At 30.7% G+C, this 24,555-nt stretch overlaps 1 protein-coding gene across 1 annotated transcript in view; it reads right to left on the reverse strand.

Moving 5' to 3' along the window:
- Window positions 1–24,555, reverse strand: part of VPS13B (vacuolar protein sorting 13 homolog B) — a 754,271-nt gene that overhangs the window by 617,911 nt on the left and 111,805 nt on the right. The window contains exon 16 of the mRNA XM_069465462.1: window positions 22,941–23,065. Within this exon, the coding sequence (XP_069321563.1) occupies window positions 22,941–23,065 (125 nt within the window). The remainder of the gene's footprint in view (window positions 1–22,940; window positions 23,066–24,555) is intronic.

The following is a 24,555-nucleotide window of genomic DNA, read 5'->3' on the forward strand; positions in this document are numbered from 1 at the left end:
CCCTGAGGCAGAACTCTCAGCAAGTCCAAGCAATGACCAGGAGGCTAGTGTGTCTGCAGCAGTTTGATAATAACCTAATTCAGAGATTCAGTTGGTTTTCTATGGCTTGTATCCATAAGAAATATTTAAATAGGCTTTACACAGTCATTCAATTCAGATTCCACATAAGTCTGATACCACAGGGTATGATTTCCCATATTTATTAATATTTTTAAGTTTCTTATCTCTAACTCTACTTTCACAGTTTTTCATTTAAAGTACAAGATGTATGATACAAAATTTTAAAAATCTAAGTTTTAATTCTGGCTTAATCATCTGTTTTATGATTTTGAGGAAAAAATTACATAACTTTTCTAAGCTTCACTTTCCTATCTAAAAAGTAGATATAATAATTCCTGCCCAATCTCCCACAGAAGACTTTAGTGAAAAATCAATTGTAGTTAATACTTAAAGCTTAAAAGACACAACATCCTTTCTTGCACCTGAGGATACAGGAAATGTCTTTATAGTCAAACAATTCAGAGTCTAGTAGTGAGAAAAGCAAGTAAACCAATAATTACAAGTCACCATAATTAGTGCTAAAACAAAGTTATGCAGAAGCACCTGTGAGATACATTGGGGAGAGGGTTGGGGAAAAAACTGTAGGTGTTATATTTCATTTGAATCCTGAAGAACGAATATGAATCATTCCAGAAAAAAAAATTCATAAATTCTTTAAAGAAAAAAAAGGTATCCAGGCTGGGCACGGTGGCTCACATCTATAATCCCAGCACTTTGCGAAGCCAAAGTGGGAGGATTGCTTGAACTCCTATCAAGACTAACCTGGACAATGTAGCAAGACCCCATCTCTACAAAAAATTCTTTTAAAAATGAGCCAGATGTAGTGGCTAACGCCTGTAATCCCAGCTACTCAGGAGGCTGAGCCAGGAGGATCACTTGAGCCCAGAAGTTCAAGGATGCAGTGAGCTAGGACGACAACACTGCACTCTAGCCCAGGCACAGAGCAAGACCCTGTCTCAAAACAAAAACAAACACAAACAACAAACAAACAAAAAAATAAAAACAAAGAAAGAAAGAAATCTCTCAATAAAGGAAAGCCCAAGACAAGAAAGCTTCACTGGTGAATTCTACCAAACATTTAAAGAATGAATACCAAACTTTTGCAAAAAATAGGAAAGCAAGGAACCCTTTTTGAATTCTTTTTTGATGCCAGTATTACCCTAATACCAAAGCCAAAGACAACAGAAGAAAACTACAGACCAATATTCCTTATAAACATAGATGCAAAAATCCTCAATAAAACACTAGCAAATCAAACTCAGCACAATATTCAAAAGATTATACACTATAACAACTAGAATTTATCCTAAAAATAAAAGGGAATGAAAGGGGATTCAACATAAGAAAAGCAATCAATGTAATATATCACATTAATAAAATAAAGAATTTTTTAAACATTCATCTCAACTGATGCAGAAAAAGCACTTGACAAAATCTAATGACTTTACATGATAAAAACACTCAGCAAACTAAGAATACAAGGGATCTTCATCAACACAATACAAAGTGATTACAAAAAACATACAACTAACATCATATTAAATAGTAAGATTGAAAGCTTTCCTCTCAAGGTAAGGAACAAGACAAGGATGTCTGCTTCTACCATTCTATTCAATATTGTGGTAGAAGTTCCGGCCAATAAATTCAGCAAGAAAAATAAATAAAAGGCATTCAGACTATAAAGGAAGAAGTAAAACTATCACTACTCACAGAGTACATAATCTTATACACAGAAAACCCTAAAGAAAACACATACACACACACACACACACACACACACACACACAATTAGAATGAATAAACGAGGTCAACAAAGTTACAAGATATAAGGTAATTACACAAAAATCAGTTTCATATCTATATACTTGCAATGAACAACCTAAAAATGAAATTAAGAAAACAATTCCACTTACATTAGCAACAAAAATAATAAAATACTTAGGAATAAATTTAACAAATAAGTGCAAAATGTGTACACTAAAAACTATAAGATATTGTTGGAAGAAATTAAAGAAGACAAATAAATGGAAAGACACCGCATGTTTATGGATTGGAAATTTTAAATACTTTTAAGATGGCAGTATTCCCCAAATTGATCAATAGATTCTATACAATCCCCATAAAAATACCAGCTGACTTTTTTGAAGAAATGAATAAGCTAATCCTAAAATTCACACCGAATTGCAATAGACCCTGGATAGCCAAAACAATCTTGAAAATGAAGAACAAAGTTAGCAGACTTACAAATCCCAATTTCAAAACTTACTACAAAGGTACAATAATCAAAACAGTGTAATACTGGCATAAGGATAGACATATAGATCAATGCACTAAAACTCAGAGTAAAAATAAACCCCTACATCTTTGGTCAATTGACTTTTGATAAGGGTGTTAAGACCAATCAATGAGGAAAGAACAGTTTCTTACACAAATGGGTATGTACATAGAAAAGAATTAATTTGCACTAATACTTCAAACCACATACAACAGTTAATTCCAAACAGTTCAAAGAGCTAAAATTATAAAGCTCTTATAAGTAAACAGAGGTATAAATCTTCATGATCTTGGATTAGACAAAAGTTTCTTAAATATGACACCAAAAACAAAAGCAACAAAAGAAATGGATAAATCAGACTTCATCAGAATTGAAAACTTTTGTGTATGAAGAGATATTATCAAGAAAGTGAAAAGGCAACATATAGAGTGGAAGAAAATATTTGCAAATCATATATCATAAGGGCCTAGTTTCCAGAATATGAAAAAAAAAACCTCCTATAATTCAAAAACAAAAAGATACACAGCTCAATTTTTAAAATGAACATAGAACTTAGACATTTGGTCAAAGAAGATACACAAATAGCCAATAATCTCATGAATAGCTGCTCAATATCATTAGTCATTAGGGAAATGAAAATCAAAACCACAAGGTATCACTGCACACCCACAAGAATGGTTGTAATTAAAAAAAAAAAGTGTTGACAAGAATGGGGAGAAATTGGAACATCATACACAGTTGTGCAAACTGTGTAAAACACAATTTGGCAGTTCATCAAAAAGGTAAACACTGAGTTACCATATGATCCACCAATTACATTTATAGGTATATACCCAAGAAAACTGAAAACATGTTCATACAAAAAAATTGTATATGAACGAATGTTCACAGCCATTATTCCTGATAGTCAAAAAGTGGAAACAACCCAAATCCACACCAACTGATGAATAAACAAAATGTAGTATATCCATATAAAAAATATTATTCAGGCATGAAAAGGAATGAAATACAGATACATGCTATAACATGAATGAACTTTTAAAATATTATGTTAACTAAAAGAAGCCAGACAGAAAATGCCACATATTGTATGATTCTGTTAATATAAAATGTCTAGAATCAGAGAAATAGAATTTCTTTTTTTTTTTTTTTTTTTTGAGACAGAGTCTCGCTCTGTTGCCTGGGCTAGAGTGCCATGGCATCAGCCTAGCTCACAACCACCTCAAACTCCTGGGCTCAAGCAATACTTCTGCCTCAGCCTCCAGAGTAGCTGGGACTACAGGTATGCACCACCATGACCGGCTAATTTTTTCTATATATTTTTAGTTGTCCAGCTAATTTCTTTATATTTTTTAGTAGAGACGGGGGTCTCATTCTTGCTCAGGCTGGTTTCGAACTCCTGACCTCAAGCGATCCTCCCACCTCGGCCTTCCAGAGTGGTAGGATTACAGGCGTGAGCCACCACGCCCGGCCCAGAATTTCTTTTTTGAAGTTTTGAAAATGTTCTGGAATTAGACAGTGGTGATGACTGGACAATACTGTGAACATAATAAAAACCACTGAATTTTACATTTTAAAATGGTGAACTATATGTTATGTGAGCTCAATTAAAATAAACTCGCTAAAGTATTTAGAACTCTGTACCTAGCAACAACTGATTCAAGTACCATTGCTTTTCCTCAGTCAAAAAAATTAAAACCACCACAAAAACAAAAATGAGGGTCACCCATCCCTCTTAATTAGCATGTCAGGTAACTCAAATATACAGTTGCACATTAAAACAGCCACCATCTTATCCAAACAACTTCCAAACATTTAATAGTAACATGTGACTCTACCTAAATTTATCCTTCAACCTACAATTCCTGATCACATTTTGCCATAAAAGCCAAAGGACTGGAATGAATGGACCAGGGGAAAAAATATGCATTGAATAAAAGATTCTTTATGCCAAACAGACAAAATAGTAGAGATCAAGAGATAGGAGGATAAACAAATATGACCCAATTCACAAATCTGTATTAATATTTAATCATCTGTATTGTTTCCTTTTGCTTTTCCAACATTTGGGCCATTTTTTAAATCATTTTCTTTCCTCATTTTCCTTTTTCTTTTATAAGGGATTAAAAACTGGTCCTCTCTACTGGTGTTCTGAGAGAACTGATCAACTGGTGTTCTCAAATTTCTGTTCAAACTCTTGACCTAAAAAGAGCTATTTTATTAGTAGTGAAACAAAGTAAATAGACATTTGCAACACCTCCTACAATATCAAAACATACAAATAAACTAGGTACTCTATCTTCAGCCAGATACTCTGTGTTAATTAGGAGGTCCCGTAGTGTAGCAAAGAGCCATGTTCTTATAACTATAGCAATAATTATTTACCAGGTAAAAATTATAGATGGGATTCTTTTCACAAGCAGGTCTTTACTATTTCATAATAAATTGAGCTACTGTATACCATACTCTTTTCAAGCCATTATATGTCACAAAAAATGTTTCCCAAATGGATAATAGACTTGAATAAAAACCTAAACATATGCAAATTCAAAACAATTAATTTGTTCTACATCTTAATTATGCCCAAGGGCAGGGAGTAATTCTCTTCTTCAGATTCATTTTAATATCAAAGGAAACAGCTCACTTTGTACAAAAGTCAGAAATCAACAACAAGCTAATCATATCACACATGCATGATATGATTTTGTGGTTTATGTTTCAGCTGTAACCAACCACAAATAAAAGTTAATTTTATTATACTTCTGTTAAATAATTCAGCAGTAGGTAAACTGAAATAAATAAATTTTAAATTATTTGGTAATAGATGGTAGCTTACGAACTGTATTAGTGTAACAATATCGATGAAGACGGATTTTTCTCTTTTGCTTTTTTCTATTTTGAAATATCTAATAGGTTAATGAGTATAGAAAATAACAAACGTCCAATGTATCTGTAACCTAATTCATCAAGCAATAACATTAATCCATATTTGCTTCAAAATTTTTTTAAAAGATCAATAGCTTTTACAACTTTAAACTATTTGAGGGACTCATTAAAATGTCAATGAAAATGCACAATAAAAAGTATAATTTTCCTTTTGATTTATACCACTGCACATTTATTAAACTTTATTTCAAATAAATCAGCTCAATATAAATTCATATTAAAAATATCTAACAACTCTGGACTTAACTAATGTTTTTTGAAATATCACTAAACTTCCATTTTAACAGTTAGGTTGTTAAATATAAAATAATTTATTTAACAAAAGCCTATCTCTCATATCCAGAAGTCTTAGCCTCAACATATGTTCATTTTACAGAATAGGTTTAAAAACTATCAATTCAAACATTACTCTCTAGGGAAAAATAAATCCTAGTGTAACTAGTGGGATAAACAACTCATTAAAACTGAACTTGGACAAATTCCAGGATAAATTGAAGGAAATAGAAACAAGTCAGTCTTGATTGTATAGTAGCAAAGACTGAAAATGAATACGCCCTAATTAACAAAAACTTTAAAAGACTCTGCTTGTACCATTTGCTGACAAATTATAATACACAGCTTATGAAATTTCTGGACCAAACTGGCATTTCTACCAAGAAAATTCATTCTTCTAAATTTTAAATAAAAAATATGAAAGTGTGGTTCTTACTACTCAATGCAAAGAAATTAACTTAAACAATCCATTCAAGTTCATAGGAATACCATTAAATTTTTGCCATATGTACATTTGAGGAACAGCCATCCATTCTTTTAAAATCAACACACTGCAAAGCAACTGAAAGAATATTCTCAGCAACAGCTGGATCTAAAGATTTATATAGAGTCCCCAAATGCAAAGTTTGAAATTACAAATTGGTTCCAAAAATGTATTTTTGTTATTACTCACATCCTGTACAGTAAAATAAGATTAGTTCACTTTTTCCAAAATAAAATGAGTACAAATCTTTACTAACTCAACTTACAAATGAAAACAGTTTAAAAAGCTAAGAAATGTATATTTCTTTATACAATGACAACTTACACATCAATACTCAATGAAAAGAAAAAAGTTTTAAAAGTTTTAAAAATTAAATAATAGATAAAATAAATAGTTAAAGCTACTCTTTACTCCCACTATACTCCTCCCTATAGATAACCAAATTTTAGGAATTTGCCATTAATACCTAATGACCTCTGTATATTGATTTTATGCATTCAAATATGTATCTATAGTTTTAATGAGAATACATATGAATGTATATGTCTACAGCCTGTTTTTATGACTAAAGAATGTATCTTAGAGATCACTGAGATCTTTCCACATGAATACAAATGCACGCGTCATATTACACTGAATTTTCGCATTCATCAGCAGTGTACCAAAGTATTTCTTTTTCAACATCCTCACCAGTATTGGCCATTATATTCTTAATAGCAATGATTTTAGCATTTGCAAGTAAAATAGGAATGTCTTGTTATGTTGATATATGAAAATATTTTACCATTTCAAATTTCTGAAGTATTATCATTTGAATTTAAATGTTAGATAACAGATGGTAAGAGAAAGTAAGAAGTGAAAGTTGTCTATCACTAAAAGTGTAATGAATGTCTTGATTATAATTCACAAAAGCCAAAATCTTACAATGATATAAGTCAACAAAAATGAATTCTTATAAACTACCAAGAGTTTACTATATAACCAAACAATTCCACTCTAGGTATTCTACCCAAGAAAAATGAAACCGTAAGTTCACACAAGAGTTTGTATATAAATGTTCATGAGAGCATTATTTATAATAGCCATAAAAGTGTAAACAACCCAAATGTCCATCACTGGTGAATGGATAAATAAAACATGTCTATCCATACAATGAAGTACTATTAATATTTAGCAATAAAAAGAAATTAAATACTGAATCACATTAGAAGATGGATGAACCTTGAAAGAAAAGACCACGTGGTGCAGATTCCAGTGAAGAAAGTATCTAGAAAAGGCCCATCTATAGATATAGAAAGTAAATCTGCGGCTCTGTGAAGCTGAGTTGGGAACAAGCATTAACTGTAACACAGAGATCTAATTGGTGTGATGGAATGATGGTGATGAATGCCTAATCTGGTAAATTAACTAAGAATGATTGAACTGTATGCTTAAAACAGATGAATTTTATAGTATGTAAATTATACCTCAAAGTTGTTTTTAAAAAATGAATACTTATAAATGTATTTAAGGATTATATTAGTTACTTCAATGGTAAGCTGTCATGAAAAAAATATATATTAGTTACTAAAATTTTTAACACTCTGAAACACTATGATCCAAAAGGAAGAATATCCAATTAAAGTCCACATTTATTAGGCAAGTAGTAAGCATTAGATACTATCAGATGCTGCACAATACAGAGTGGTTAAAAAGCCACTCTGTGCTCATTGAGAGCTTAACATCTAACATACGAAAAAATATATACACATATTGTTCATTCAAACATTTGTTTTGCAGAAACCAAATGAAAGATACTGAGCTGCATATCACCCGAACTGCATCTGAGCATTTCCACTTTGACCTTTTTACATATTATGCTTTGGAGAAAAATTCCATTTAAAGAAAGAATTCTTAAACAAAACAAACAAAAAACTCTACTAATGTATACAAATTTCAATATACCATCAACAAAGAACGTCCATTAATGTTAGAAATCCCAGTGCTAAGAGGAGCAGCCGTGGAACATAATGGTGCTAAGTAGTGTCTACTCTAAATTCAACAAGGTACTGATGTTAAAGAAGAGTAAAATGGCTACGATATGAACAAAAAGGTGTAGATGTGACATATATCTCTACGTTAAAACCTCGTGGGGTTTAATTTATCTGTTTTAAGTATACAAAATCCATCTGTTTTAAGCTTACAATTCAATGATTGTTAGTTAATTTACCAAGTTCTATTCCATTGTATGGATAGACATGTTTTATTTATCCATTCACCAGTGATGGACATTTGGGTTGTTTATACTTTTATGGCTATTATCAATAATTTTAATTTATATTCATTCTGGTATCTCCAATTCCAATACGGTACCAAAGGAAATTATAATTAGTCTTCCTCTTTAATTTATTTGTAACTCCTTCTTCACAGGTGAGTTACCATTATCCTAAATAAGTCTAATTTAGTCTAGCTTAAAAAACACAAAGTCCTTTAAGAATTGCTAAGTCATCACTAACTGCTAACTCATTCCACTGCAAAAAAGTAAACTAGATTTTAATTGTTTAAATTCCTTTTTTTCTTTAGGTAGAATTTAGAAACAGTAAAATGTAAAACTCTTAACTGTATAATTTGATGAGTTTTGACAAATACCTGTTTTATAACTTACACTCCATCAAGATATAGAAATTGCCATCTCCTCAGAAAATTCCCTTGTGTTTCTCCCAATCAATCCTTCCTCCTCTATCCTCCCACAAGCAATCATTTCTTAGATTGTTTTCACCATAGATTAGTTTTGCCTGTTCTAGAAATTCATATAAATGGAATAATACAGTATGTTTCCTTTGTGTCTAGCTTCTTTCACACAGAAGACACAACTGTGTATATCAGTATCTCATTATTTTTTATTGATGAGTTGTATGAATTGATTCTATTGAATGAATATAACACAATTTATTTATCTAATCTCCAGGGTTATTTCCAGTTTTGGATTATTGTGAAAAAAAAACTGTTAACGATCATTCTAAATGTGGTTTTAACATGCACTTCCCTAATGACTAGATGTTATTTTCTTTTTCATGCGTTTAGTGGTATCTTCCTTTGTGAAATGTCTGTTCAAGTCTTTTGCCCATGTTTTAATTGGTTGCTCTTTTTTTATGAAGCTATAGGAGTTCTTTATACATTCTGGATACAAGAATTCTGTTAAATATATGTTTTGTGAATATTTTCACCAAGTCTGTTGCTTATTTAACTATTTTCTAGAAGTTTATAAGTTTATTTTTATACTTGATTATATCTACTCTTAATATTTTAATACATGTGATTAAAAACACACTCTTCCTTTTGTTAGCCTGTCAAAATTTTATACACTCTGAGAAAAGTAACCTATTAATTTTATAATTTTCACTAAAAAAAAATCAAAAAAATCAAATACGTCATAATAACAACTAATATGCAAAGAGATCTTATGTGCCAGGCACTGTTCAAAGCAGCTTATATTTATTAACCCATTTAATCCTCAAAATAATCCTATGGTAGCAGTTATGAATTGCCCACATTTTACAAAGTAGGAAACTGAAGCATAGAGAGATAAAGTAATTTTCCCAAGCCCACAGGCTAATAAGTGGTGGCGACTAGATTTGAATGCAAGAAATCTAGTTCTGAAGTATATGCTCTTAATCATTCCACTACATAAATTATGTGTTATCCACCACCCACATAAAACCATCACAAACAATTTAGCAATAGCTCTGGGCTTTTTATCTAAGCAAGCATATTTTTTGTTAACATTAATAATTTTGTATACTCTGTTCTGTAACTTTTTTTCATTCAATATATATCATGAAAACCTTTCTATATCAATAAATATACTTCTATAACATAATTTTTAATGCCTAGTCTACATATTACTAACTGGAATGGGTATAACTTATTCAACTTGTTATTCATTGTTGAATATTTATATTTTTATATTTTTCACTGTAAATTAACAAATGTACAGAATATCATAACTAAATTATTTTTCATTCTCTTAATTACAAGTAAGGACAAATTCTTAGAAATGGACATACTGAGTAAAAAGATACTCATTATTAAAGATGTTGATATAGTCAAATTGCCCTACAGAAAGGTTGTATCATATTAAACTTCCACAACTGGTGTCACAACCCTTACCTTGTGAATATTATATTCTTTTAACACTATAATATTATATACAAAAGATGATTAATTCTATACTGCTTAAATTTTTATTTCTCTACTAGATAAGGCTGAACATTTTTCAGGTTACACCCACTTATATTTCTTTTATTTGTGAATAGACTATCTCTCCAATTTAAACTCATATCTATGTCACCGTCCTATGCTGCAGCCATACTTTTGTTTTGTTTTGTTTTGTTTTGAGACAGAGTCTCACTGGGGAGAGTGCAGTGGTGTCATCATAGCTCACTGCAACCTCAAGCTCTTGGGCTCAAGCAATTCTCCTGCCTCAGCCTCCCAAGTAGCTGGGACTACAGGCACACACCATGACACCCGGATAATTTTTCTATTTTTAGTAGAGATGGGGTCTCACCTTTGCTCAGGCTGTTCTCTAACTCCTGAGCTCAAGCAATCCTCCCACCTCAGCCTCCCGGAGTGCTAGGATTACAGGCATTAGCCACTGCACCCGGCCTTGACATCTATCTATTCTTCAAACAAATCATATACATTTCCACCTCAAGATGCTGAATCTGCTATTCCTAATGCCTACAATACAACTTCTCAAAATCTTTGCATGGCTACCATATCCTGGTCATTCAGTCCCCAGTCAAAATCATACCCACTTGAGAGGCCTCCCCTGACCATGTTAAACAAAGAAACTCTCTACACCTACTCACTGTCTATCCCATTGCCCATAATTTTTCTTACCACTCACCATTATCTGAAATTCATTTATTTTCTTCATGAAGTTCTGTCTCTACATCTTCTCCAGAAAAACAGCTCCATGAAAATAGAGACTGGGTCTATTCTGTCCACCACTTTATTCCCAGCACCCACAATGAAGGACTCAATAAATATTTATTAAGTGAGTCATAACTCTCTTGAGGAAAAGGCCTATACATTATACTTGCTCTGTATGAGCAAGGTGGTATAGTACTAGGGAACACAGAGTAACTTAACTAATAACAACAGGAGCAAGATGTCTTTACATTAATTTCATCATCTCCTACACAGTTATTTAAAATAAATAATTAATTCATCTACTTAAGAATGTTTAGGCCGGGCGCAGTGGCTCACGCCTGCAATCTTAGCACTCTGGGAGGCCAAGGCAGGTGGATTGTTTGAGCTCAGGAGTTTGAGACCAGCCTGAGCAAAAACAAGACCCCGTCTCTACTAAAAATAGAAAGAAATTAGCCGGACAACTAAAAAAAAAAAATTTATATATATATATATATATATATGTGTGTGTGTGTATATATATATGTATATATATATAGCCGGGCATGGTGGCACATGCCTGTAGTCCCAGCTACTCAGGAAGCTGAGGCAGTAGGATTGCTTGAGCCCAGGAGTTTGAGATTGCTGTGAGCTAGGCTGATGCCACAGCACTCTAGCCCAGGCAACAGAGTGAGACTCTGTCTCCAAAAAATAAATAAATAAATAAAAATAATGTTTAACTGCTCAGGAAAAAAGAATAATAAAATGTGTTTATGCAATATATTTTACACAACCTAAATGTATTAACAACCTTAAGAATTCTGATTAGAAAAAGTCTCTAAAATTTTAGTTTAAATTCAGCAATTAAAGTTACTGATTTTTGCTTTGGCCAAGGGAACATTTTTTTCTATAAAAATGTAAGCTAATAGAAGGCAGAAATTGATTGTCAAAAATGTATACAATCTAAAACCTCATAAATGAGACAATAACAAAAAACTCCACTGAAATTGCTAAATAACATGCGCTACATGCCAATAAAGATTTACTCATGTCTACCATAGATACAAGGTATTGAAGACCTATAGAAAAAGAGAAGGTCCTTATGGAGACTAAAATAAAACCAGTAGGAAAGGCTATTAAATAATCTCATAAGACAGTGTAAAATCACCTCTATGAAAAGTACACTGAAAAACAAGAACATTATCTCATGAAGGCACATATTAAGAGGTTGTGGCCTAGTCAGAAAAAGTATCAACTGGGCCAGTATCTAAGGAGTAACAGTTACGCTATGGACTAGTGAAATAACATGGTCAAAGACTGGCTAAAAGGAGAGAAATTTAAAAAAGAAGAGTATGTTGCAGATGAGTCTAAACAGCCAAGCAGAGGCCAGACCCATAAGGGTATCAAAGAATATTTTAAAGGTTTTAACTTTTACCATATAAGCTGTTAGAAACAAAGTATTTTAGTAAATGAAAGGATATAATTAGAACTATCTTCCAAAAACAAGCCAAACAAATCTGGCTGCAGATGTATGAGTTAGCCAGTATTTAAGAACATCTGTCTAAATTCTTAAAGCATCAAGAAATAAAAAGCAAAGACCATATATTATGATACTGACACTCAAGGCCTGCAACGCAACAGTTTTCACATGATATGAACCAAAAAATTATTTTTAAAATAAATAAATGACTCATTAGTTAGCTGAAATTTGAAATATGCTATGTATTAGTAGATTCTTCTAGGAAACTGGCAATAGTTTTTTAAGTTATAAATCATAAAGAAGAATACAAAGTTATTGAGAACCCACTAATAGTTACCACCATACTATTATTAATATTAATGACTATTAATTACCATCACCAACTAATTAAAAGATGTCTAAAATGACTTTATCTCTTGTCTACCACATCCCCTTCCCTAATCCCCCATTTCCACATCTATAAAATAGAGATGATAATAATAATACCTTACCTGTTTATTCTAAAGGTTGGTTGTGAAATTCAAAAAAAAATCCCCATGTGCAGTGAAACTTAGTTAAGTATAAAATGCTGTACAAGGGTATTATGTTGCTACTGTTAGAAATTTTCTTGTTACTACATAGGCACTATCTAATCTTTTGAATATGGGAACCTCCAATGATACTTGTTCCTAAATTTCAAGTTAATATATTAAAAAGAGATTACATCATCAAAACACAGTTAAGAAAGAAATTTAAAGGCAGTAATAAAAAAACTTATGCTAAATTTAGTAATTACTAACCAAGACGCTTTCCTTTTAATAAATATAGCAACAACTTAGAATTATTTTCAATATACTATTAACTTCCAATCCCCCTCACAAAAATAATAAAACACAGATATATTAAAAGATTCTGTCACTAGACTAGAATGTTGTCACAGGATATTCTCCCACTGCTGTACACAGACAAAATCAAATACTGAGAAAAAGTCAATATAATTCGTCTCCTAGGAAAAGAGATAAGATATGTAATGATATTCTCCAATATCCAAAAATCAAGTTTAAAGGCAATAATCTAAGAATGAGTTATAAATGCTCATTTGGGCACCACTAAACTATTTTATTAAGTTTAAAACTTTAAACGAGGAAACTAGAAATGGATATTTTCCTATACAACTCCACACCCAACTGATCATAAAACTGCATGTGGAAAATATCAAATTTTCCACAAATCAAAGGAAACTTTCTATTTTCACAGATCAACACCCTCTCGCTTGTTAACATATGTCAAATGTTCTTTGTACCCTTAATTAAAAAAAATTAAAGGGAAAAATCTGATACCAAGACAGATGTTATTTACCTCTAGTTGTTTTTCATATTATTTTAATTCCATACATGTACACACTCTTTTAAAAACTATAAAAGTATGTATTTTTCAACTAGTTAGTTATTTAAACATACTATCAAATCAGAACCTAAACATGATGAAAAACAAAAATTGATAGGACTATTAACATATACAAATATTGATCAGTCTTTCCAGGAAATTTTTTCAAGCAATAATGCACTAATAGTCTAAATAATCACTATACTTTGTTAGTAAAATTAAAAGCATTAGTTATACAAATGAATATTTATAATCTCATAACTGAATATTTTTACCTACAATGTGGCAAAGTGTTGAAAGTAACCAATGTAAGTCTCAAACCAACATAAGTAGTGACTTTAAAAGTTAGTACTAAGATATTTGAAGTACTACCTTGAGTATATTAAAAAAACAATAATTTTAAAATTTTTAAAAAGTACTAAGAAAGAGACAAAACATCTGAGCAAAACATGTTTGAAATCAATTATGTTATTTATTAAATTTAAGATTCTGGACTATTATTCATATAAAGATTAATTTCAAGATATTATTTCTACAAAATTCTAAAATATTAAGTGTTAACTAAAAATCATTTAATCAAGACAAATTCAGAAAAAAAATGAGTGACATATTCTGAGGAAGAACATCCTAAACCAAAATAAAGCCTAAATTCATTTCTCTTCCCAACCCTCCCCCCAAGAAATGTACATATGAAAAATAAACTATTCTTTCTGCTTATGAACAAACTTTTATTTCAGACATCAACTAAAATTTAGGTAAAATTTTCACCTTTATACAAATTCAAGACTATGAATAAGTTCATTAAATATTATAAAAATAATAAATACAACAGTAGTAAAATAGGTTTTTTAAATATTTTAATCTTATTTAAGAATTTAACTACTATGGTTGTTGTCACAAAATATATTAGAGTCCCATGGTATCTCACATGTCAAAATTATGTTCTAGTTTCCTATTTGTATTACTCTTTCTAAACTACCTTTTAAAAAAATCATCTGAGCAAAAGATGTTCAATGAAATGAAATGAAAGTATATAAATGTGTATAAAAAGCTAATTACAAAATTCTTTATTATGCAATTGAAAATGCTATGTGCCTCAGTCTCCAGCATCCTTGTGAGCCAGAGAAACTCAGAAGTCCCAGTGAAGACAATCAGTTGCTTGCTGGGTTTGGGTAAAAGATGGAGAACAAAACTAGGGGCAGTGAACTGCTAGCTAAACAGCAGCCAGCCAGTTATCCACGGCATTGTCAGTAATCCACTACAACCTGGGGAATCAAGGAAAGCATTACCCTTTGCCACAGCCAAGTGTCATCAGCAGAAGATGAGATCCTGCAAGAGGAGAGGGAGGGGCAGGAGAAAACTTTGGCGGGTGATGGAAATGTTCCATATCTTGATTTTGGTAGTAGTTACATAACTGTGTTTCTGCCAAAAACCACTGAAATATATACACTTAAAACTGTTGGCTCTGCTTTATTTAAATTATATACTAACTTAAAAATTAAAACAATGTTACTGAAAACACTGACATAATTCATACAATAAACCATTACAGAGAACCTAATAAACCACATTCTACACAACTCTAGGATACTGTGAAAGCTTGCTGAAGTTATATATATTTTCAGGTGTAGTCAGGCCTTTTGTAATTTTTAAAATTACTCTATGGATTTTATGAGAATAAAATAAGAATACTTCAAGAAATAAATTAAGTATAAAAAAGTGTTCACCTTAAAATATTATTCCTCCCCAAAAAACAGTTAAAACAAAGAACATCAAGAGACAAAAACCAAACATCTAAAAATAAAAACTCCAACAGCGTTCAAATATCTCAATATTTGCATTTATTAGAATGAACAAAACAGAAGATATTCAGATGCCAGAATCTAAAAGAATATTTGCTTTAGAATACTAAAGCTTTGGTTATTAAAAAAAATTAAAGGTGAACAAAAAAGAAATTCTTCATTAAACAGGAATTTGATTGACTATACCAGTTCTTTTTTAGTTCTTTTTTCTAACATCTTGAAAATATAAGTTAGCTGATCTAAAAATTTTTATTTAATTAATCAAATTCCAGTTCAAGCCAGGTACTGTGGTGAGTAATCCTAGCTACTTGGGAGGCTGAGAAAGGAGGATCACTTCAGACCACGAGTTCAAGGTGTAGAGTGTGCTATGATCATGCCTATGAATAGCAACTGCATTCCAGCCTAGGCAACACAGAAAGACCTCATCTCAAAAAAAAAAAAATCCTGTCCAATTCATATTAATTAACACTGATTGAAAATCAACTATACGCTAGATCCTGAAGCATAAATGCAAATACGAAAAATAAAACTAGTCAAGATGCAAAAATGCTACCCAGATTACGGTACTTTATTATAGCAGACTGAATAGACTAAGAAACAAGCTGCAGGTCATTTCATTTAACTGGTTATTTGCTTTAATTTTGATTCTATTTAGCAATATTAAACTTGTCTATATTCTAAGACTATCAAGTCTATATAATCAAGCATGATGTCTAACTATTGAAGAGTTTAACAGATATATAGCTTTAAAACATGTTTAAAAATAAAGGAAAATTAAGTAGAAAAAGTTCTTTCCAAATTGTAAAAAATTATAAATTTTTCTGCAGAAAAACAATCTGTCAGCCATCCTTGTAAATGGTAAGAGAAAAGATACTATGAAGATAAACATGTAAACAACCCAAATAATTCTAGCAAATTCATGTTTTTCACTTCCTCTCCAAATTAAATAGAACAATCCCAAATATACACTTCACTACTTTTTCCCTGGTCAATTTTTCAGAAAAAACTAAGTCAAATTTAAAGGATAACTATTTCAAACAAAAAGCAAAATATATTAAATGAGGTAAAATTAGTTTCTGGCCATGCAGTTAGATTAAGATAGAGTCTAAACATGAAACACAATGTAGTCTCACAGAATGGGAGAAAATACTTGGAAATTACATATCTGATAAGGGATTAATTTATAGAACATATAAAGAACTTCTACGACTTTAAAAAAAAAAAACTAATTTAGAAATGGGCAAAGGACTTGAATATACATTTTCCCAAAGATATACAAATGGTCAATGAGCACACGAAAAGAGGGTCAACATCCCTAATCATTAGGGAAATGAAAATTAAAACCACAGTGAGATATCAACTCTTATTCATTAGGATGGCTATTACCAAAAAACAGAAGATAATATGTGTTGACAAGGATATGGAGAAATTAGAATCATTTTGCACTGCTGGTAGAGATATAAAATATAGTCAACTACTGAAATCAGTATGGCAGTCCTCAAAAAACTAAACAGAATTACCATGGCCCTGCAATTCCACTTCTAGGCATATTACTCAAAAGAACTGAAAGCAGAGACTCGAATAGATTATTTGTAAATTTTTGTTTGTAGTGGCATCATTCACAAGAGCTAAAAGGTAGGAGGTATCCATCAACAGATGATTAGATAAACAAAAGGCAGTATATACATAAAATGGATACATAAAATTCAGCCTTCCAAATGAATAAATAGATAAGGAATGAAATCATGATACATGCTACAACATGGAATAATCCTGAAAACATTATGCTAAATGAAATAAGCCAGATACAAAGGACAAATATTGAGTGATTCCACTTACAAGAAACCTAGAATAGTCAAATTCATAGAAATAAAAAGTAGAATAGTAGTTTCCAAAGGTTGGGAGAAGGGGGTAACCGGGTGTTACTGTTTTAATAAATATAGAATATAAAAGTTGCAGAGGTGAACGATGGTGCTAATTGCACAACATTGTGAATGTACTTAATGCCACTAAATTTTACACTTAGAAATGGTTAAAATGGTAAGTGTTATGTATATTTTACCACAATAAAAATATTAGTAGTAATAATTTTTAAAGCAAAATGGTACACTTGAATGACCCTTGAATCAAGAGAGGATCAAATTGAGGCACTGATAGTAATTAACTGTGTGCTCTTAAGCAAGTAATTTGACCTGAGATTTAGTTTTCTCGTCTTTGAATGAGAAGATTATAATAGATGATGTCAATGTTTCTTTTCAGTTCAATACATTCCATAAAAGCCCATCTTAGATAACAGAAGAAACAATGCTGAAAATCAGTCTAATACCACTCAGATGGAGATAAGAGAATTAATATCCCAGTTTAGTCTTAGTAGTTTTAAGGCATTCAATTAAAGAGAATATTCCTCAAAAAACAGACAGATGAAAATAAACACAGTTACAGAAACAAAGGGATAAAAGATCTATCTTCAGATCCTTTAAAAACACCCAATTATAGGTTCTCAAGGCCTCAAATTATGGTATTATTAAGAGAACAGGGCAATTGAGCAAACATCATTTAAGCCCTAAGGGGCTACTTATTCTCTATGTTACAAATAATTATTATTGGTATTTTTTAGATTTGAAGGTCCCAACTTCCATTAAAGCTGAAAGAATTCACCCTTGTATCATTCTGAGCAGTGGCAGAAAATAATTGCTTCAGTTTCAGTTCCAGGGAGGCAAAAGGACCAGTATCTGCTTTATCTGTTCTTCAGATACCACATCAGTATCATCAGCCTACCAGTACACCAAGTACTGTGTCTTTCAATTAAAACAAAACTCAAAGATATTCCACAGAACCATTTTCCCCCTACAAATGAACTGTTCAATAACTTCACTATTTAAAACCAAGCTATTTGGCACTGTGCTAAGTAAGGAACAGGTGACTTAAAGGCTTTGATTCCTGAATCTGGAAAAGAAATACGGGTTTTCACACATTCCTCTGAGAATGAAAATGGCTCAAGATATACATAGGCAACAATTGTAAGAGAGAAGAAACATTATTCTTAGGCAGAAACCCATGTATGAACTTCATATAAAAGCAGATTTTGATTCAATAAAAGAAATTTAGAGCTGTTCAATAATGTGTCACAAAGTAGCTAACATCCTTTGAATAAAATGTTCATGCAGTAGATACATAGAGGACTAAAAATCAAAAGTGTGTCATAAAGGCTCAGTAATTGAGATAATGTCTAAGATTATACCCGATGCTAATATTCACAATTATATAAGATCAGCACTACAATAATATCTTTATATTATTAACTGATACTAGCAAAGTTCAGATTTATTATCTGTACTATCATAACTAGCCTGTCAATCTTTGGAAATCCATTTTTGCTGTATGTAAGCAAGAAGCATATTGGGTCTTCAAAGCTGATTAACAAAAGTTAATGTACATCTTCACTCCTTAAAGTAAAAAAGAGATCAAAGACTTTGGAATCAGATAATCCTCCATGAAAATCCTTCACTGGCCACTTTATGACTTTGGACAACTTATTTAACCTCTCTGAATTTTAGTTTATAAGATGGAATATCATCTGACCTCACAGGGTTGTTATGAAAATTTTATAAAACTAGGTACCTAGGACTGTATAAAAAAAATACAGTATTCTCTTTCAGATTCTACCTATTCTTCAATAACCTGCTTAAAAATTCATGTTCTCCATGACTTTATAAGCCAAGGTACTCTTTTTATACTCTGAACTTCCAAAATGTATTACATATCTCCCTCTATAAATAAAATTACATTTCTGAACCCTCAATTACAGGAGAAAGTAAATCTGAGACTATATTATGGTTGGAGTTTAACAAATCTGATCAGGCAGAAATAGGACTAATGAATATTTGATTAACTGGTTTATCTGGTTTTTTTCTTTTCCTTTTTTTGATCCACTGCTAAGCTTAGACATCCTTATTCATGTATAAGTCTAAGCTCAAAGTAACTTTCCAAATTCCTCCTCATTGTATCCAGTGACACATGGTCATGTGATTTGGCCATTAAAGCCCATTCCTAACAGGACCTCTTCTTGTAAGCTATCCCTGATGTTCCAGGGAAATTTTCTGCTTTCTTTAAACTTAAAGGACATACTGCTTAAGAGTTAGTTTTGGAATTTAAAGACAACTGTTATTCATATGTGTCTTTCCCACTAGACTAAGTTTTTCACGGTCAGGGAAGGAAGGATATCTTTTACACTCTTTGTATTCTATTGTATTCTTTCCCCAACCCCAACACACAGCAAAGTGTATCATAATATAGGTAGCTGAAAAATATTTAATGAATGACACCTAATCTCCCCTAATACAATTAAAGCTTGTTAAGAAAAATGGAAAATGGCAAAGGAATAAAAAAGAAGTTGATACAACCTTCAGGAACTTATTTTTAAATTAAAATTACAGATCAAGAATGTGTAAATCATCAATGTTCAGTAATAGAATATTGTAAAGTGACAAAAGTAAACGATCTAAAAACTACATTTTACAGTTTGGATGAATGTCACAAATGTTATTTTGAGTGAGAAAACCCAGTCAAAAAGAAACATATATCTTATGATTCCATTTATATTGAGTCCGAAAACAGGTAAAACTAATTTATGTTTTCAGAAATCAGGACAGTAATTAACCTTGAAAGAGGGAGAATAAGTCAGGCTTTTGGGATACTGATAATGTTCTGTTTCTTAATCTTTGAGCTGATTACCAAAGGCTCAGTTCAGTTATGAAATATCTCAAGCTGTACATCCATTATATATGTACTTTTCTCTAGATATTATTTCAATCAAAATTTTAAAAATAAAGTTGAAAATTTGTTACTGTTGCTCTGTTGAAAAAAAAAGAAGTCCAAGAAAGTTATATGGAAACACAAATGCACTACCACTGTAGAAATGTTTAAAATTACTACGTATGGGAGGCTAAGGCTTAATTCTACTACTGGCAACAAGGTTATGATACTTACTGACCATAGCCAACTCTTTAGTGACCTTTAAATGCCTTCATGTTTGAAAAAGGGGTAAATGCAAATTAAATTAATTGCCCAAGATTTCTGTCATTAAATATTATTGGTCACTGTGTCTTTTCCACCATATCCTACACATTTCAGTCTTCTTCTAAGAGACTAACAGAACAAAATGTTAACTTGACATTTAACCCATCAGCAAAAAAATTTTTTGAAAAGTTTATTTTTATATGCTTAGAAACTATGTAGAATCAAAGATATAAAATAATCAAAACTTTTTAAAAAATAAGTTCTAAAAAATTTTACTAATAGTTTGCTCATTGGAGCTAAATATATTAATAAAAAATTTTAAATGGGAGAAAAATAATTTATTTTCTATCTTAAACCACATATTTTTAAAAAAATAGCAAACGTGATTAAAATAAACTTCATTAGTTTGAAATGTCATAGTAGTTCAACTTAGAAATAATTTTAAATAAAAAGTATAAACTATTTTGCTAATTTACATAAACTCTAGATTTTCATTACTAGCTCAAAAGCTACCAAAAATTTTTTACAATGGGCTATATAAATGTCTTTCAGTCTTCAAGCTGATTTTGATTTAATTCAATCACCATGTGAAGCATTTTATCTAGTACTTCATTGACTTCAAACTGCATTTAACTAAGCTGTATCTCAATGTATAGAGTTTTATCTTTATTATTTTCAAATTAGAGTTGCTAAGAATATATGAATTACATTAAAGATAATTTATTTTCTATTTATCAAGAAACATGATTTCAAGAAGCTATTTCAAATCAATGTACTTCTGTAAGACTTAGCAAAAATATCACTGGAATAATGCAAAAGCACTCTTACCTATAAAAAAGCAAAACACATCCAAATACATATTAGCATTCTATGACCTCACGCTTTTAGTGTTTAATTGGAATATCTTCTTCCAGATGTCTACAGACATATTTTAAATCACATTTGACAATACTCAGAGTAAGCCCTACATATCCTTAAAATAAACCTTACTTATTCAAATATTTGATTCATTTCATATAAAGCCTAGTATTCATTTTGAAAATTTTGGCTTTTATTAAAGAAATTAAGAATTTTCTGTAGTAAATAGCACTGTTTATAATAAAATTATTTTGATCTTATGAACAATAAATTAATCAGCATATAACTGAGAAAGATAATAGTTTTCACAAATACCTACTAAAATTAATATAGGACATATCAACTGTGACATAGTGACATAACCCATGGTAATTCTATTCTTAACACATTAGAATATAAAACTTGGTTCAAATGCAACATGCCATATATATACAAATAAAAAGTTACACCCATCTCCATTGTTTCATTTTATAGAGGAACTGTTTCCAAGATGTTAGTATAACTTTTTTTTTTTTAATTTTCTGGATCAATATGCAAATTTCCTTAGAAATGTGAACATTTACTTTACTAATTTCATTTTAAAAGTACATGGTATTGAAGGAAGAAATTTTCAGCAACTGAAATATTTTAGACAAAGAAATCAGTATCTATTTTCTGAAAGTTATATCACTTTAAATAACAAAGTAATGGAAAATATATCCTGTAAAAATAAGCTTACTAAGTAGGATAAGAATACAAAAGGCATATTCCAAATAATTCAAATTGTAAACTATAGAAGTATTTCATTAAAAATTATTTCACATATTTAAATACTATTTTATACATTTATATAATTATTTCTTTAATATAGTAAAAGCATTTCTTTCAACTAAAAATGTATGATTAGTAACCATAGGCTTTTTTTCTATGAATCTCTCTGAATTTAAGAAAATGTGACCTCCAAATAAAGCAACCCGATCCTAAATTAAAATAAGGACTAAAATCAATTTCTTGCAAAATGTAGCTACTAGACATGTCAAATATAGTCTATGTAATCAATATACTTTTGTCAGTGGCTAGGAATACATATGAAATTATTATTTAATAGATAAATACCTTGGCCTTGATATTATCAACTATTTTTAATCTTTATATCCTCTCTCATAAATAAATAGATAAATAGATAAATAAATAAATAAAAACTTGCCCTTATAATTCCTATTACAGTCTGGGGCAGCAATGTTTTATTATACCTCCAATGTGAATTAACAATTATTATCCCCAAAATAGCTATTACTATCACAAAAGATAGTATGAACTAGCTAGAATATTTCAGCCATTTAAAGGAGATTTTTAGTGTCTCAGTAAAAGATAGCACAACTTCAGAGATTCTTGTAAGGTTTTATATAAAACTAATATATGGGCATAAGCCATACATTTGGGTCTTTTCTCTCCTATGTTAAATAAATGAAAATTAACATAAACCACATTTGAACACGTAAGACTTACCAGCAAGTAGGGAGTTTCAGAAGTTTACCATAAAGAGCAGTGCTGAAGGAGGGAATAATCGGTACAGGTAAGCAGTAAGATCTGCTACAATCCAAAGACGTAAGTCCTGCCTGGAAACCAAATACCTGAAACAAAAAGAAAAGATCCAAATGTTCACAGAGACAAAGTTTTAATAAGCACAGAATGAAATACGTCAGTTCCAATTTGCTGTCCAACAGCTGCACACTAAATATAATATGTTCCAAAGTCTTCTTCCACTTCCCAAACGATCAACATTTTCATTTATTCAATTTCACATTAAGTCAAAATTAAGAGATTTAAATATGCAGTATTTACTTCACATGCCTGAAAGATCATTGCTTTTTTGAACAATTTTTTAAGCTTCACATTCTATGTCTATACATAATCCTCTTGTAGTGGCTTATTGTCTGCCATATGTACATATTTTTCCATAAATATAAACAACTGACTGTATTGTTTACTTTGTAAATATTAATCTAATAAATTGTTAATTTTTAATTTAATTAAAAATTAATTTAATGAATTTAATTTAATAATTTAATAAATTTGATATTCTATGAATAAAAGGACATTAACTATAAGAACAATCTTAAAAATATATTTTGCCTTTAACTTTCATTATGCACACACAAAAAGGATATCCAAAAATACCCTAAAATGTTACTTCCTTTCTTTTGTGAAAATAATTGTAGGGTTGAGCTTTTATACCCCAGGAAATTTGGTATATGGCATAAACTATTCTTCATGTGCTTAACACTTTAAATGAACAGTTCATACTAAAATATTTTTATAAGCAATCTCCGAAATTCCTGAACACTGTATTTCTCTTAATAGAAAGAAACAACATAATATCACATTTTACATAAAACATTATAGAGAACTGATATTTCTGCTCTAATTGCTTCTAATACGATAAAAGATAAACATCTCACACTGAAAACCCTGACACACAGGGATACAAAATGAAGAGTTATTGTTTACCAGTAACATGCAAAGGCAGTTTAACCCCAACAATTTATCTTTAGTTATTATTTTTCATTCCTTGAGTTTATAAAATTGACTTCCTTATCTCTAGGATTAATAAATATTAACTGTTAAGTTCTACACTGAAATGTTTAAAATTTCTTCATAACTAATTTTCAAACCAAAATACTATTAAATGAACATAAAATAATGATCAATTTCTTGGAAAGTATTAAGCTACTCCCAAATGGTTTCAAAAAGCTATTATGCTGCCAACATTCATCAAACTGACAATGTCAAATTCTTTCTTCTAAAATCAGTTTTCAGTGAACAAAATAATGTTTTGGAAATAAGACATTATTGAGAATTACATTTTCAGAGAAAACTGCATTTTAAAGGCCCTATCTACCTAATTACTATGAAGGAAAATAAAAATGATGCACCCATTAATGCCTACAGGTCCTGCTATTAACCAATCAGCAAGAGGTACAGAATTGAGAAGAAAAAGGCATTTTTCTAACACTGAAATAATTACTTAAAATCATAACTTAAAAATTAAGGTATTTTACATTCATTCTTTTTGAAGACCTGTTCTGAGCAACAATGTATGCAAAGAACTGTGCTGGGCACT

This window comes from Eulemur rufifrons, chromosome 3, assembly GCF_041146395.1.
Source record: "Eulemur rufifrons isolate Redbay chromosome 3, OSU_ERuf_1, whole genome shotgun sequence".
Lineage (NCBI taxonomy): Eukaryota > Metazoa > Chordata > Mammalia > Primates > Lemuridae > Eulemur > Eulemur rufifrons.